The sequence below is a fragment of the Camelus bactrianus genome, chromosome 4, assembly GCF_048773025.1.
Source record: "Camelus bactrianus isolate YW-2024 breed Bactrian camel chromosome 4, ASM4877302v1, whole genome shotgun sequence".
In the NCBI taxonomy this organism is placed as follows: Eukaryota; Metazoa; Chordata; class Mammalia; order Artiodactyla; family Camelidae; genus Camelus; species Camelus bactrianus.
In genome coordinates, this window is record NC_133542.1 from 72,334,635 (window position 1) to 72,352,065 (window position 17,431).

Sequence of the window (17,431 nt, forward strand, 5' to 3'; positions counted from 1 at the left end):
AAATTTATATTAAAAAAAAAAGCCTATCACTGGCCAACGTTGGTATTTGATGACTAACAAATTATTATGCACCTCACACGCGATCCAAGTACTGTGATACAGATGACGGCTTAATGCTAAATCTCTTAGGGCAAAATCTTGACTGTGAATACACTTTACTTGAGTGTACATTTTTCTCCTCTGTTAACAATAAAAGCTATGAAAAGATCGTAATGATGCCCAGAGGAACAAAAAGGCCCTCTTCATTAGATGGCAATGGACGAGCCCCAGGCTGGAGTGGATGTAACTGAGGTCATCTTTCTGGCTCTTTTGAACTCCTTGTAAGTATGTGTTTTAATACAATTTATTCCGCACAGTGTATACCGTATCATATTGGTTACTCTCGTATGCCTGAGAGCCTCAAATATATTTAAATTCCTCAAAGGAGTTAGTAGTCTGGGGTCCCCAGAGGAGCTTCAGAGTGTCTGAGGGACCCTGTAAATCATACGTAAAGACCTAGAAACATTTTCCAGGAACAGGGTCCATCGTGTGTATACAATTCTCGGAGGTGGCAACTTTTAAGACCCACCATCTTACATGATTGCATTTACTTTTAAAGCTTCTAGGGATAGTTCCATCATCTTTGATCCACCTCTTAGGACGAAAAAGCAAATTTTCATTACCGATTTCCTCTCCTGCTTCAGCTCCTGGACGTAGCGTGCTAACTCCACGGTGATCTGGGAGGTCATGTTCTCGGAGATAACCTCGTGCTGCCCGGCATAGTCATTCATCTCGTTCAGGGTGGAAAGGAAGGCTTGACATGCCGTGTACCTGTGGGGAAGAAGGCGCACACCACCCCTTTTCAAACAAGGCACGTCGTCCTCCCTAACGCTGCTTCCCGCCAGCGAAACAGTAATTAAAGTCAGGTTAATTTGCATCCGCCTCCCAAAGGGTCCTGACAATTCATTACCCATAAGATTCTTGTCCTCAAAATGGCGCAGAATTAATTACTACTGTACCACTTTTCATTTTGTGAAACCAAATTGCTCTACATAGGGCACTGTTTGGCTTTGTTCATAGCCCAAATAGAACCCAAAGTACATATACGTACCCTATGTACTAATGTAATGGATATTTCTATCTCAATTAGAGACGTAATGCTTTTGGGCTGTCCATGTTAAGATGTCTTCATTGCTGTCTGAAATGGACATATTTCTCAGATGAACGAACAGTATGAAGGAGACTCCTCATGTTACAAAACCAAATCAAGACGTAGACTGCATAGTCCACACTTCCTGTATTTGCTTAGATTATATGCTAAGCTTTTCCTAATTACCTTAATTGAAACAGTCTGGAATGGGTCTAGTGACTCAGTATAAGAAACGTTATTTGAGGAGATTTTTATTTTCTCTCCTGCAATTTAAAAACGGACACAAATATGAATAGGGAAGGCGACTTGTTTTTGTAGCTCTGTTTTATCTACAAAATATATGCAGATTTCCTTCATAATCATCACCAGCGGCATATAGTTATTACCACATAACCATCAATGATAAACATACCTGTATTCTTCTTCCTCCTTCGAGTTCTTTTTAGGTTGGTATTTCTTCGAAAGATTCCTAAAACAAAAAGGCAGACATGTCATCTTATATAGAAGGATAATTGAGAAATCAGGAATGAAAGATGAAGTTAGTGCATTTGTTTACAAGTTAAAAAAAAAAAATCACAACATGTCCACGGCTGAAACCCATTTATTTCCTTCCTTCTTTCAACATGAAGGACTAGCATAGCTTTGAATCTTTTACCTGAAGGGAGAGCAAATGAGAACAGAAGTGGTCGCCAGCTGGTCACTTACCTGGATGTTAAGACCTGCCGTTATTTAACTGGAGAGAGCAGACCACGTGTTCCTATGTGTTTGCAGCACTGAGCTGAGGGCAGTTTTTTCCTACCAGGCCACCATTCCCTTATGATCACACTCAGTCAGACATTCTTGCTTTGAATCCAAGGCAAGCATACGGACTGGGTCCAAATGCTTAAATTAAAAAATCAAAGTGCCGAAAAAATTGGAAAAAAGAAAGAAAGAAAGAAAAAGAAAAGAAAAGAGAAAAAGGAAAAAATAATTCAAGTGCCAAGGACATGTTTTCAAGGCTGAGTGGCTTCTCTCCCAAAGAGCTAGTGAAAGCTACCTGTGAGTAAGTCTTCTCGAAGGCAGTAGAAACGATTTTGTGGGGATGGTCATGCTAAGACATTTAACGGGAACTTTTCACCTCCCTAGCAGGCTTGCACTGAACACACTCAGATTAGCCCAAATCGCTCTAATTTCTCTTCCTAATCCCATCTCCAGGTCGAGAATCCAAATACTCTCCTCTACATTCTGCATGTTTAAATTCACGCAAAAACTCAGAGGTGCTCTTGAAAAAAGAAATCTCACTAACGTTGGTTGCACTGGCTGATTTCTCTGGGGTCCTGATTTTCGCTTCTGTAGTTAGCAGAACAGCCGAAGGAGGTGGCAAATGGTCCACTGTGGGACTCTTCATTTGACAGCATCTCAGTACTCACTTCCCTGTTTATTCCATGTTGCTATTCCTCTTTGATAGAGTAGCTACTTTCATTATTTCACATTATAATTTCTTTCATTTCTCCTAAATCTACAGATTTGCCTAGAAAAAATGGGCAATAATAAATTTACAATTTTGAGCAAGGTACATCTTACAAAGTGAGATGTGAGTTTATCTCTAACAGGTGTTACTAGGTGACACAAGATGCAGTGGACTTTGGAACAAAGGACGTTGCTCTGGGAATCCAGAGGCCAAGTGCCTAGATGGTGTAACCTTGGACAAAAGCAGTGAGCACGTCTCTGTTTCCAGTTCCTCATCTGTAAATCTGAGGTGGGTGGATAGAGTGACCACTATTGTCCCTTAAAGTTCAGAAATTCCAAGCAAATATACATCACCCAATAAAATAGTGATGGTGGCAATTACTTTAAAATGAAGGCATGAGTATATAACAGTGAGATGTACAATTAGACAAAACGATGAAAGAAAAACGTACTTGCTTGGAGGTTACTATCACGTGAGCTACATTTAAACTACGTCAGCTTTTCTCTACTGATACTCTGGGTACATATCAAAGTACATATCTACTAGATCTAGATCCAAAAGAATGTGAAAAAGCACTATTTCCTTAAAGAATGTGCCTTTGGAGAAAAAATAATGCAAAAGAGAGAGATCTTGTATATTGAAAGCACAGTACAGTTCTTTGAGTTGGCTTTCTAAAATCAGTCCTTAAAAAAGGTAGATTTAGGAAAAACAAATAGCTCCCATTTACATGTACCTGGAATGAAAGGGAGCCATGGAAAGCAGATGATTAGATAATCAATAACTTCTTTTCCAAATATATTTAGGGTAGCAGATATAGGATTTGGAGTACTGAAAAGCCTAGAGGTTGCCTGTGAGGCATTTTTAGTGCATGGTTTTCAATATTAACCATTTCTTCTATAAATTACAAGTGGAAAACTCCACTTTTATTTTTTATCTTCCTTTTATTGGTGTGTAGTCAGTTACAATGTGTCAATTTCTGGTGTACAGCACAATGTCCCAGTCATGCATATATATAGATATATTCATTTTTATATTCTGAAAATCCCACTTTTAAATTCTCATCTTACATAAAAACTCTTCCAGAACTGTTATTTTAACAGTTTATTGAAATACACATTTTCTTTTTAGCCTCCAGTCCTTAGCAGCCATAAAAGTAAATTTTGTATCTAATTGAATAGATCCAGGTGAGACTAACACTCTTCTTAGTTCTATTTTACCAGTCAAATCTAAGGATGAGTAAAGACTGTTGTGGGTGATCTTCTCTAAAGACTGTCCAGTTCTGATGAACGAGTATCACTTTGACAATGTTAGCATATACAGCATTCAAAATGCTTCTTAAAAGCATCAATGAATAATTCACTCAAAATGCCAGCAGAAAACTAAAAGCTTAAGAAGTCTAGAAGGGAGCTGCAGATCTAAGGATATTTCTCTCAGGGAACAACACTACAAAAAAAAAAGATCAACCTTCATTTCTATTCTCTGGAGATGGGCTTTCTCATCCTATTTGTATGAGGTTATTAAAAAAAAACCCTACAATTGTAACTTACTATACTTCAATTTAAAAAAAACAAAAAACAAAAAATAAACAAGCAAGCAAATAAGCCACAAAAAGCATCTCTAAATTTATGGAATCTTTCTAAGAAATTTCAAGTGTTTTGTATTTTTGCTCTTCAGATAGGCTAATTAAAAGGTAAGAGGGAAATACGTATCTTTTAATATGGATACTGGGCTTAAATTTGGTTGATCCTAAGAGCTGCAGGGAGCCTTTTAGAAAGAAGATGCTTCAGGGAACTATGTTCAATATCTTGTAATAACCTTTAATGAAAAAGAAGATGAAAATGAATATATGTATGTACATGCATGACTGGGACATTGTGCTGTACACCAGAAATTCACACATTGTAACTGACTGTACGTCAATGAAAATTTTTAAATTAAAAAAAATAAAAAATAAAATAAAAAGGAGATGCTTGGGCCCCATTCCAAACCCTTTAAAATGGAAGGTCCAGGGTTGGACCCAGGAATGTTTTGTTTTTTCTGTCTTTCCTTTATAGTTTTAAAAGCTGACCACAAGATTTCCAGATAAAGATGGCAAAATGAAGTCTGATCAGGGACTTGTGCTTTTCCAATGAGAGGTGAAACATAAAAGCCAGGAAAATTTTTCAACAGCAGAAAATAAACCAATGAAGAAAGGAGCATAACTCCAGTCTCCACACTTAGAGAACTGGGGACCAGGGAGAGGGACAGGAGATCCTGGGACAGTGAGGGACAGATGCTGACCCCACCCTCAGAGTCAAAGCGGGGAAAGTAAGTCCACAAAACCCTGAAAATCGATTCAGGCAGAAGGAAACTGAGGGATGAGTAAGCACCTAGGGAACACTGACAGAAAAGCTCTGGGAGGAAGACATGCAGGCTGACCACCCAGATTCCAAGACTTGCCAGGAGCCAGGGCTGGCCCCCAGGGTGCCCACTTCCCAGGGCTCCAAGCGGAATGGCTGGAAGGAGATCACCCCAAACCTAGAGATTCCAAAGGCACAGGAATGCCAAAACAGAGCCTCTAAAAAATTTTCAGAAGAGACAACAGAACTCAGTCTCAAAGACAAGATGTACAAAACCAGGCGCTTTGAAACTGTGCCCCATGGGGTTAATGGAAACTGGTGACTAACAGAAATTCTTGAGCTTGTTAAAAATCCCTCCACTTGTAACCTGCCTTCACCAAGCAAGCTTGCTTTAATTGTTGCTGCAAAAGGCTTGCATGTCCTCCAAGCATCACGCAGCCCAAACAATCAGATGTTTGCCTGAGTTGTTTTCTAGGACTTGGAGTCAGTTGTGTCTAGCTCGAGCTCAAGCCGGCTAAGACTGGCTGGGACCACCGGCCCTAAAACTGGACCTGCACAGGTGTCCAGTGAATGGTCTTTTGATGTCAAGAGGGCCAAAAATTCCACTCTCAGATCATGCTAGGCACCTCCATTCTTGAACATGAAGCCTTTGAAGAAGTAACCCAGATACACGTGCATAGGACACTGAGGACCTCTCCTTTTCCCTACCTGCAATCACCTTTCTCCACACCTAAGACCACCCTGCCTCTTTATCCCATAAATATCCCAAGCCCCTTGCCTTCCCAGAGGTGGACTTAAGACTTTTTCTCCCATCTCCTCACTTGGCTGCCTTGTGATTAAACCCTCTCTCTGCTGCAAACCTTGGCATCTCAGTGTTTGACTTGCTGCATGTCGACAAACGAATCCAGTTTGGTAACATTTTCCGCTACCCTTCCCCTATGATGGAGCTCAGAGGGAAAGACCAGTGCTACCAGAAGCACAGCAACATCCTGTCAGGTCAGACGGGGCACTGGTGTTGCTGATGTTAGTAACAAAAACATGCATAGACATCAGCCTGAGAGGTTTACATGCTTTATCTCATTAAGTCCCCTTAACTTATAAGGTGGGAATTATCATTATTAGTCTTATTCACCTATCACAGAGGACAAAGACAAAGCACAGAGAGTAATTTGCCCCAAATCACACTACTGTTAAGTGGAAGGACCATGCCAGGCAGTGGGACTCTAGAGTCTGTAACTCGTGCATCACTTCACCAGACTATCCATATGAAATATAAGGAAGGTGAAAAGGTGCGGTATGTAACACAGAAGAGAAGGAAGGAAAGAGGGAAGGAAGAAAGAAAATGACAGAGAAAAACCAATCTGGAAGGAAACACACAAGGAACGAAGCAAAGCCAAGCTCCTCCAGGATATTTGACACTTAAGACAAACTTAACACAAACACAAAGCCAATAAAGCAACAGTCCCTGGACTACAGGATAAAACAGAAGGGGAAGAAAAGGGAGGCTGCAAAGCTAAGAAAATGAACTAGGAACTAAAACATACTGCACCAGAGCTAATAAATAAATGACGCTGGATATCAAATTTAATAGAGGAAAGTTTTGAGGTAATCAAAATGTGGAAAGCAATTCTCATAATCAGAAAAAATAAAATAAAAAAGACCTAAAGAATAAGATGGCATAACACAAGGAAAACCACGTATCTCCAAAGACTATAACCCAGTAAGTAGACTAGAAAAAAAATTCAGATATAATGGAAGCAAGTTCCCCTGAAATAAAGAGTTGATTTTGCATATGAAAGGACTCTAAGGAAAGTTGATGAAGCGTGATCAACCACAAGGCATAACTTGGTGAAATGATCAAACTGTTAAGTGGAACAAAAAAAATTCTTCACCTACAGAGTTAAAAAAGCAAGTCATTTACAAAAGGAAAAAAAATTGGCGGGCCCTAGACTTTTCCACCACAAGACAATGCAGCAGCAACATGGTTTGGAGAGAAAGAACAACCAGAGAATAATAAACTCAAATAGTGGTCAAGTACAGCCTCCCCTCCACATTTGTGGGTTCTCCATCCACAGATTCAACCAACTGCAGATCAAAATTACTGGGGGGGAAATTCCAGAAAGTTACAAAAAAGCAAAACTTGTATTTGCCTCATGCTGGCAACTATTTACATAGTATTTACATTGTATTAGGTACTGTAAGTAATCTAGAGATGACTTAGAGTGTGCAGAAGGATGCACACAGGTTATACACAAATATTATGCCTTGTTAGAGCATCTTCAGATTTTTGTATCTGTGGGGAGTGCTGGGACCAATTCCCCACGCGTACAGAGGGACGACTGTATTCTTAAACAAGAGAGAACTCAAGGATTATGCCACAAGCTCCTACTAAGGGGGAAATATCCCTATTTTTCTTGATGCCAACGAACAAATGCAGAGGCTGTGGGAGAAAGAATGGTGATGAGCATAAATCTATAATTAAGAGAAATTAACTGTGAGACTCATATTACAGACCAAACTATATAACTCAGTTAGGAGAGGAAGTAAAACCAGTAAATATTATTTATCTTTCCTAGCAGTGAGTCAGTTGAGCCTGTTTAAAATCACAACACGGAGTTAAAAAAAAAAAAAAAAAAAGAACCAAACAGTAATGAAACCCTACAAGTTTTTCCTAATCTTTTTGCTAAATCTTACAAGAATTTAATATTTCAAGTTCAGCAAATCCTTTAGTTTCATTTTAATGTCTTTTTTTTTACTGTTCAAGTAAATTCAAATTGAATATCTTGTATATACAGTATGCAATATGTTTATAAGATGACTTCTGCATAGTTATCTCTTATTTACAAGAGCTCCAATTAAAAAAAAATTTTTTTTGACCAGGACAAGAATCATTCATCAAGAAGAAAATACAAATGGCTTAAACACTGAACCTCATTCATACTAAAAGGAACACAAATTATCACTCAGACTTAACAATTTCTACTTATCAAATTGGCAAAGATTGAAAAAAAAAAAAAAAAAAGGGTAACATGAAGCACTGAAGGTCAAGTTAAGTAGCACTGCCACACACTCTGGGATGGTGATAAGGGTCACAACTTCCGAGAAGGGCAACTTGGCAAATTCTACTAGAACCAAAATGCTACTTTTAGGAACTTCTTCTCTAGGCAGGCTTGCCAAAGGGTATTACTCAAGGTTATTCATTGCAACTTTATTCAGAGTTGTAAACAATTGGAAACAATCAATGTATCCACCAATTCAATGCAACACTGTAAAAGCTGTAAAACAAACAAACAAACAACCAAAACAAAACAAAAAACAATGAACTCTCAGAATAATCTCCTGGATGCAGAAAGGTAAGGGCACACAGAACTGCTGAAGAAGCAATGGAAAAAATTCACTTACTTGCCTATGTATGCATAATATCTCTCTGGAAGGATACATAAGAGACAGATAATATTTATTGTCTGTGGGGACAGGGGTAAGAGAAAGGACACGCCAATGCACACCATGCTGTACCTTTAGAATTTTTAATCATATAAATTTTTTACCTGGTCATAACAAATAATTTAGTTTAAAAAAAAAAGAAACAGTTGCTATGCGCAATCAATAGTTGGCTCTTTCATATAAGTCACATAAGATGTTTTAAAATTGTATTAAGAATTTGACCCTACACTGCCTCGGATAGATAGTAACTATGGCAGGGTCAGCAACATATAAGCTTCATATATATATAAATACTTATAAAGGGCCAGACAGTAAATACTTTAGACTTGCAAGTAGGTCACTGTCACATGGTCTCTGCTGCACTATTCAACTGCCACTGTTTTTTAAAAGCAACCATAGACAAGGCATAAATGAATGGATACACCTGTATTCAAATAATACTATTTACAAAACCAGGCAGTGATGGATTTGGCCATGGCCATGGCCAGTAGTTTGTTAACCCCCAGAAACCAAAGCCCTGGTTATCATCTTCTATGTCTAAAATAAGTTAGCATTTTTTTTCTTCTAAAGCAGAAATGATTTAATGACAGACTCTCTCCCAAAAGATCCTGATGGCTTTCAACGTGATACTGACATTTCAAGCACGTCTATGCTGAATATGCTCCAGGGACCCTGGCCTTTTCATTCCTTGAACATGTCTGACCTCAGGACCTTTGCACTTGCTGATTCCACATCCTGGGAGAACTACTCTCAGACCTTGGCATGCTTGCTTTCTCCTTGGCCGTCAGTTCTCAAGCCAGTCTCGCTTAGTAACCCTTGCCCCCTACCACGCTCTATCGCATCACTGGTTTTACATCTTTTGGGTGATAAATGCTATCTTTAAACGATGGACTGCCTTGCTTATTTGCATGCAGTCTGTTTTCCATAGTGAGAAGGTGAGCCCCTCCAGCTCTGGCACTTCCTGTATCTTGTTCATTGGAGCCCCCTCCCCACCCTGAACTCTGTTGATACCTTGCTGGTCATTCCATTTGTTGTTCAACCCTCATCAGCTCTCAGGGGCCTGTGCAAACACTCCCCTTGAAGCAGTGCTGCCCCAGTACTGTTGACCTGTGTGCCCTGCTGATTCACTCCTACAACTATTTACTAAGTACCTATTATGTGCCAGGCCCTGTTCCATACTATGGGGATTCATTAGTGAGCGCAACTCAAAGAGCCCTGCCCTTGAGAGGCTTCTATCCTAGCTGGGAGGGAGCAGGAGGCAACAACACAACCTGTAAGAACATTGTGTAACATTAGAAAGTGATCAGTGCTTTGGAAAAACTGAAAAGTACAGCAGGGAGACAAAGTAGGCCTCACTGAGCACATGGCGTATGAGGGGAGACCTGAAGGAGGTGAGGGAGTTGGCCACGTGGGTCCTGGGGGAGGAACTCACAGGTGACATCTATACAAAAGGCCAGGGTAGCATCTCCGGGGTGAGAGCGTGCCTGGCGTGTGCAGGATACTGTAAGGAGGCCGGCAGGTTTAGAGCAGAGATGCGAAGAGAGAGAGAGAAAGAGATGATGTCAGAGACGCACGGGGACCTGTTCACGTGGGGCCAGGGGTAGGACATCTGCTGCACGGATCTGGGCTTCACTCTGACTGACATGGGGAGGTGCTGGTGTTTTGAATGAGGAGTACCATGATCTGGCTGCTTTGTGGAAAAGACAGACAATAGGGGCTAAGGGAGGAATAAAGGACACCAGTTACAGGACTCACAATAAGCCGGGTAAGAGGTGACGGGGACTTGGACCACAGTGGTAGCAGTGGAGGTCGTGAGAAGGTCCTGGAAAAATCTGAAAAGTAGAGACACCAGGACTTCCTGATGGCGTGGATGGGGGCAGGGGGAATGTGAGAGAGAGGAACCAAAGATGACTCCGGTGTTTTTAACCCAAGCAAGGAAGGACACGGCAGCCCTTGAGGGGGCGGGGGAAGCTGGGCCGTGGAGATGTAGATTTTGAGGGCAGAGATTCCGTTTCAGACGTGGAACCTTCAGATGTTCTTAGACATGCACATGGAGGTTCTGGGTCACCTGTATCTGGAGTTCAGGACAGAGGTCTAGCTTGGAGACATATCACCTACACATCGTTGCCTTAGAGATCAGTACTTACAGCCGCGAGACAGATGAGATCGCCAAGAAAGGACAGACTGAGCGGGGAAGATGACCGGGAACTGGGCGCGGGGCACATCAGGGTGAAGAGGCAGGAGGAGAGGAGGAACCCGCGAGGGAGGCTGAGAAGAGCGTCCAAAGAGCTTCTGGTGAGATAGGAAGGAAGCCAAGGGACAGGCCTTTTCAAAGCCAAGTGTAGAAAGTGTTTCGAGGAGGGAACATCCACCCCATCAAAGCCACCAAGGGGTCAGGGACAGGGAGGAGTGAGGAAAGGCGGCTGGGTGGGACAAGATGAAGGTCACTGGTGCCCTGAGAAGCAGTTCTGGTGCAGAGGTGCCAGCAAGCTTAATAGTGAGAGGAGGGAACTGGAGACGGCGAGGGAGGACACTGTTGGGAAGGTTTGCTGCAAAGGGAGGCAAAGAAATGGTGGTAGTAGGTGGGGAAAGGGAACTTAAGAGAAGTTTTGTTTTGTTTTGTTTTAACAATGGGAGACAGAGTGGCGCGTTTTTGTGCCAACAGGGAATAATCTAGAAGAGAGTGAAGAATTGATGACCTAGGAGGGAGGAGATACTGGGACAGAGTTCCAGTGGGGTGAGACCTAGTGCATGAGAGGGGGCCTGGATTTAGACAGGAGCATCTTGGCGGCAGGGGGATCCAGGTGTGGGAACAGACGCTGGCGGGTGGGTTAGAGAGTGCGAGAGTCTGAGGGCGTTTTCTTCTGATGGCTTCAATTTTCTCAGTCAAGTAGGAAGCAAGCAGTGAGGATGGGAAAGGAGGAGTTGGGGTTTGAGGAAAGAGAAGCCATGAGACTCAGGTAGGTGGGAAAGCAAATCAACAAAGGATAGACAGGATGATTACTGTGCCCAGATCTCAGCATAAAAGATGAGAAGACACAACCACAGGATTAGTAACTGTCCTGACGGCAGTGCTCAATTATTCATAATCTTTTTTCAATCAGCTTCTCCCCATGAGTACAAATTTAGATATTTCGCAGGGATGTAACGAAACATGTTAATATTTAAATCTCAGGGAAAGTACTTCCCAAGAGATGACCATCACAGCGGTAACACTGCTGTTCTGTTTCAAGTTGTGAAATGTGACCCACAACACGGTAAAATGGTCAGTGGAGAGCTATTAAATTTTATCCAAAACCTATTATTGTGATTTGAAGTCTTCTCCAAAAGCCTCCAATTTTGTTACCTAAATCCTCAGTTCCCTCACCGAGGGTGATGTGAGAGGGCAGGGAGCCAGGTGCTCCCCAGAGCAGAGCAAGGACAGCATCTTCCGTTCATGACACAGAGCTGATGCAGAAGCGTGCTGAGAACCGACTTAATGACGCCTAATGACAAACCTCCAAAGCAAAATGAGCCAGTGGGCTAAGGCACCAGGAAAGATGTGTGTACACGAAGAAAAGGAAGACCACAAGCAGATAAATCCATTCGGTGAGACCTTATTTTTTTTTTCAGTGAGAACTTATTTTGGCTAAAGCTGTGATGTAAACCATTTTCAGATGATGAAAGACAACATTTTATGACTTAACAGCACAATGTTTATATAATCACAGGAAGCAGCACATTCTCCAGTCCCACTTTCAGTTTTAAAGGCCTTAAAGGGCCAATGATGTTTATGAGATTTACACACAGGACACTGGAAATTGATTTGGAATAAAATGTATTTATCAAAATTTATTCAGAAAAATATTTTTATTAAATAAATGTATGTATAAAATATTCTATTAAATAAATGTATTCTTTTATTAAAATTATGTACACAGATAAATTTGTTAAATAAATATATTTATGTATTCAATTTTTATTAAATAAATTTATTCAATAATATTATTTTGTTAAATGATTCATTTATTAAATGTATTTATTATTAAAATACACTTATTAAGTAAATGTATACATTTATTTATAAAAATAAAATGTATAAAAATTTATTTATAAAAATTATTTCACTGAGCAGTATGTCTTATATTTTATTTGCTCAGGGGAACCAAAACTTATCATCCATAAAAGCATCCATATGTACCACCCAGGTTCCTATTTACAATCAGCAACAGCAACAGCCCTGTAGAAACCCACATTCTTTCAAAGATACATGCCATACACCTTATCCAAAAGGTCTTTAGATTAAAATGAAATATTTCTAAAGCCAAAACCATCTAGATGTTTCACCAGTCTTAAAACAATCTGCACAGACCAATTCAACCAAGCAAGAAGTCATTTTTTGCCCCAAGTTCAAGCTTAGTTCTACCAGCAGCTTTTAACCATTTTATACAAAAACACAAATTTCTTTGATAATTTCATCCTTAAAGTTGCAAGAAGGACTTCTCCCTCGCTGCTGGAGGGAGCATGGATCCGACAAGCTCTTTAGAAAATTGTTTGCCTCCATCCACTAAAGCTAAACATACACAACGCCCATGACCCAGGAATTCCACTCCTGGGTTTATACTGTGTATCGCCACATTGGAAACAAGCGATAGCCTGGTGACAGCAGACTGGACCAACTGTGATTACATACCTCCACCAAAATACTAAATACCGGTGAAAAGTACCACCACGTGCAACACAAATGAATCTCATAAACATAATGAGGAACAAAAGAAGCCAACTATGAACAGCATTCACAGAAGGCTCAGAAAGATGTCAGAGGAGATGTCAGAGGAGCGGTCAACCGCGCGTGGGGTGGGGGCCCCGGAAAGGGCCAGGGGTCCTCTGAAGCTGGTGATTTAGTTTCTTGACCTGGGTGCTGGTCACATGGTTGTATTCACTCTGAAAATTTCTGGAGCTGTACACTTACGATCTGTGCACTTTTCTGTATAAATATAGTTCAAGAAAAAATTTTTCTGAAAAGAAAAAAATAAGCTGCTCCAAAATTCAGCAGATATCCTTTTAAGAAACCGAGCCTAAAAGCAGTAACTTGGCTTTTAGGTTTACTATCTTATGAAAATTAATTTTCTATGTTAAAAAACAGTTGTTTCTATTGGAATATAAGCTGACATGAAAGGGGAAAAGAAATTATTTTAAGGATTATACATTTATACTATAAAATGAGGAAATAAATTATCCTTACATCCATTCTGCAGTTAAACAATCTGTCTCAGTATCAACTTACCTGAGTTGCTTTGCATAGTTGAGTTCAATCTCTGTCCTTTCTTTTACAAATTTGATGTATTTCTCAAGAATATCAATTCCCCACTGTGTATGTTTTTCTAAGTTGTCAAATTGATCCTGTTTAAAAAAAAAAATGAGTTAGTAATCTTTCTCTGTGATTAATGTAACTTCAGTGAACAATTCTCTCAACAATACCTCAGTGTGTAGAAAGCAGTTCTAACATTTTCCATGATTGTACTTGGGTGCTCTTTCGTTGAGCAATTTTAAATCAACATTACCAAGTTTGGTTTGAAAACTGCCTGAGAAATTGAACTCTGACCCATTCGTCCACGATCCCTATTCCTGCTAGAAACATGGTGTCTGGATGAACTTAACATCTCCATGCAAAGAAAAGTGTCTCCTCCAGATTCCGGAAACTGAGAGGTGAAACACCCCTGTTAACTCAGCTGCACTATCAGCACTTTGACTGTTATCTCTGAGTTAGCATTCAAGATAGCTCATTGAAATCTGGGGCGAGGAAATGGGAGGGAGCAGAGTTACAAAATACCGCTTTCTTCAAACAAATAAAATGACTCATGCAGGCTTTATTCCAACATTCCAACATGCATCAAGCCTACACTGTGTGCTAGGAAAGAGCTAGGTACTTGAGGGCTGGGGGACCAAAAAGAACAGAAATACAGCCCTGATGTGCAGAGTTCCTTGAGATTCCTAGTCTGGAATAGCGAGAGTGGGTAGGTATTCCAGCCACAGCTAATGCAAAGGCAGGGAGAGGTCCAGGAATCAGGTGGACTGGTCCTGCTGGAGCGCAAGGTGGGGGTAGGGCGCCAGGGAGTGGTGGCGGGTGACGGAACTAGAGGGTCCCACAGGATCACCCAGGGCCCTGAATGTGAACTAAGGTGCCTAGACGCTCTGTGGGCACAAGTGAGCCACCCGAAGGGCTTGCACAGCTCAGGCATGACCACAGCTATGTTTAGAATCCCCAGGAGCTGAAAGTCGGGGGATGGTTCAATAGCCCCAAGGAGAGAAACTGGAGCAGAAGGAAGGATTTTACAATGAACAAGTCATACTGACTGACTGGACGGGGAGGCTGGAAAGGATGCGAGGGGAGGGGAGGGTTCTAGGGCGACTCCCTGGCTCCGGCGTCCCGTGAGTACAGCAGTTTGGGGTGAAGGGATATACTGAGCGAGGGAGTGACAGGTCCAGGAGAGGGCTGGAAACACAGATCTATTCAGAGCTCAAGGAGGGAGGCCTGTGAGCTGGTAGATCTGAAACAGCAGCCAAGGATCAGAGCGCTGGAGTCGGACACAGTTCTGCACTGAATTAGTGAAGAGAGCATTAGGGCAACATCTCGGGGAAGAGAGAATTGCAAAAGTGGAAAGTTTGCTCGTGAGAGGTAACGGTAATAGAGGACGCAGCTCCAGCCCCGAGATGAAGATAGAATCCCTGCCTAATTCACAAATCAGTCGTGAGGCTCATGTGAAATGGAAAAGGGCCAGCTCAAATATAAAAACACAAAGCCGCAGCGTAACTCTGTCCCAGGCGTGTGCCACCGCACAGCACGCACTCAGCAGCGTCCTCCAGCTTATGTTCTAGATCCAGCATCTTTCATTTTAAATCTGTCACGTGCTCTGATGCTATTTTCCATTCAAAGCAGTGCAAACTGTAAAATGAGACAACGTTCCGTGTAAGTCAAACTCAACATATCAGTACGGGCGGTGGCAGAGTCAAAGACAGTTCTCAAACTTGAGAAACCCTCTTCTGAAGGAAAATAATTTCCTCTACCTTACTCCCACTTAGACCCACAGAACGGTCCAAGAAACCTCAATTTAAGAAATCCAAGTTTTATTTTACTAGAATGTTTTCTAATTGAAAGTAATCACTGTAAAACCTGTATCTTTAGACCTAATAAATTTTAATATCATAAAAACCAAGCACTAATATTTAAGGTTTTCACTGATTCTTGGTCCTCCAGAATATATTCCACAAACTCCTAGATTTCATTTCAAGAAATACTGCTCAAGAAGGTTATTTATTCACATTATCTATACAGACAAGGGTTGGCTAGCAAATTTATAATGTAAACAAGACTGTAGGTCTCTTTAAATTACTTGAGAGTGCAAATACACAAACTATTCAAGTAATGGTTACAACCATTCCTGGTTATTTAGAGCAAGCCTTCTTTACAGCTCTCTGCTAATTGGTAACCCTTTGTTAATATAGTTTCATAATGATTCTATTTATTTAAAACTCCTTTTCACATCCCTCGCTCCATTTGAGAGCCCTCTCTCTGTATAACTTCCTATCACCAAAGCCTTACTATTTTTAGCAGTTACAGACGTTTCCTTGAAAACTTGCTAAAATCCTCTGCTCTTAGAGTTCACTCCTGTCCTGCTAACAACGTAACTTCATATTTACCCTTATAACATTACTTTGTAATTCTTTTTAGCCCTAATGTGTACAATTTAAAGCAACAGCTTTTGATAGCAAAACTTTTTTTAACCTACATTTGAACTGAGTCCCGCTTAAAAATTACTGGCCTCAAGCCAACAATATGTTTTCAATAAAGTTATCTGCCTTCAAGAACATTTTGCAACCTATAATGAAGCACTTACTAAAATAACAGGGTCCAAAGATAGAAGATCTTAATAATAAAAACCTTGGGGGAGGGTATAGCTCAAGTGGTAGAGTGCATGCTTAGCAGGCATGAGGTCCTGAGTTCATTCCCCAGCACCTCCATTAAAAAACAAAACAGAACAACAAAACTAATAATAAAAACCTGACTCAGTAACAAATAAACTAGTACTCGCTTGTGAACATAGCATGGTTCTTTTTTATGCTATATTAAAACATCTCTGATGATGCCAGACTGCTGCCACTGTTAGATGGATATAAAATGGACTTTTTTTTTTTTTTTTTTTTTGGTCAGTGGTGGTACCGGGGATTGAACCCAGTACCTCATGCATGCTAAGCACACGCTCTACCACTGAACGATTGCAGTCCCCTCAACGTGGACTTTTTTGACAGCAGCTACAAGAAAATTCAAAACAGATGAAAAACTAATCAACCCACTTACATTCTTGACCAAAATGTGGAAAACTTAATGGAAAAAAAAAACCCTCCAAATCTCAAAAAAAGACTCTTTTGTGAGCAAATATTGTAAATGGTGTTTTTAAAAATAGCCTTTGCTACTTTGGGGCTGGTACCATTATCAAAAAGGAAACCCTTCCATTATCTGTGACTTATACCTCAATTAAGGAGAGGGTGGGAGGGAGTGGGGGAGAGAGACGCAGCCCTTCTTGTTTCATGTCACATGACAGCAGTTTTGAAGATGCCTTTGTCCTCTTAAAAATCATTAAAGACCCCAAAGGGGTCTTTTGTTCATGTGGTTTATAGCTATCAATATTTACTCTCTCAGAAATTAAAAATGGAAAGATTTAAAAATTACTTCTCCATTCTTTAAAAAGACAATTATAAATTATTACATGTTAATGTTAACAGCATTTTCTTTTTAATTTTTAGGAACTTTACTTTCCAAAACAAAACAAAAATGAGAAGAGTGGCACTGTTTTACATTTCTGTAAATCTCTTTAATGTCTGGTTTAATAGAAGACAGCTGGGTTCTCATATTCTGCACTCAGTCTGTTGTGAGTCCTTACTTTGGTTGAAGTATATGAAAAAATTCAACTTCACACAGATATGTAGTTAGAAAATGGAGGAATAGTTCAACACCCTTTTTAGGTAATTGCTGATATTCTTATTTGATACTACAACAAAATTGAACAAATAGTAGTTTCTTAAAGGCTC

At 40.5% G+C, this 17,431-nt stretch overlaps 1 protein-coding gene across 11 annotated transcripts in view; it reads right to left on the reverse strand.

Moving 5' to 3' along the window:
* FNBP1 (formin binding protein 1) overlaps nucleotides 1–17,431 on the reverse strand; it is a 122,359-nt gene that overhangs the window by 66,802 nt on the left and 38,126 nt on the right. For all 11 annotated transcript variants that reach the window (XM_045506847.2, XM_045506849.2, XM_045506845.2 and 8 more), the window contains exons 2-4: nucleotides 13,629–13,744; nucleotides 1,542–1,598; nucleotides 663–810 (exon numbers count right to left, since the gene is read on the reverse strand). In XM_045506847.2, the coding sequence (XP_045362803.2) occupies nucleotides 663–810; nucleotides 1,542–1,598; nucleotides 13,629–13,744 (321 nt within the window). The remainder of the gene's footprint in view (nucleotides 1–662; nucleotides 811–1,541; nucleotides 1,599–13,628; nucleotides 13,745–17,431) is intronic.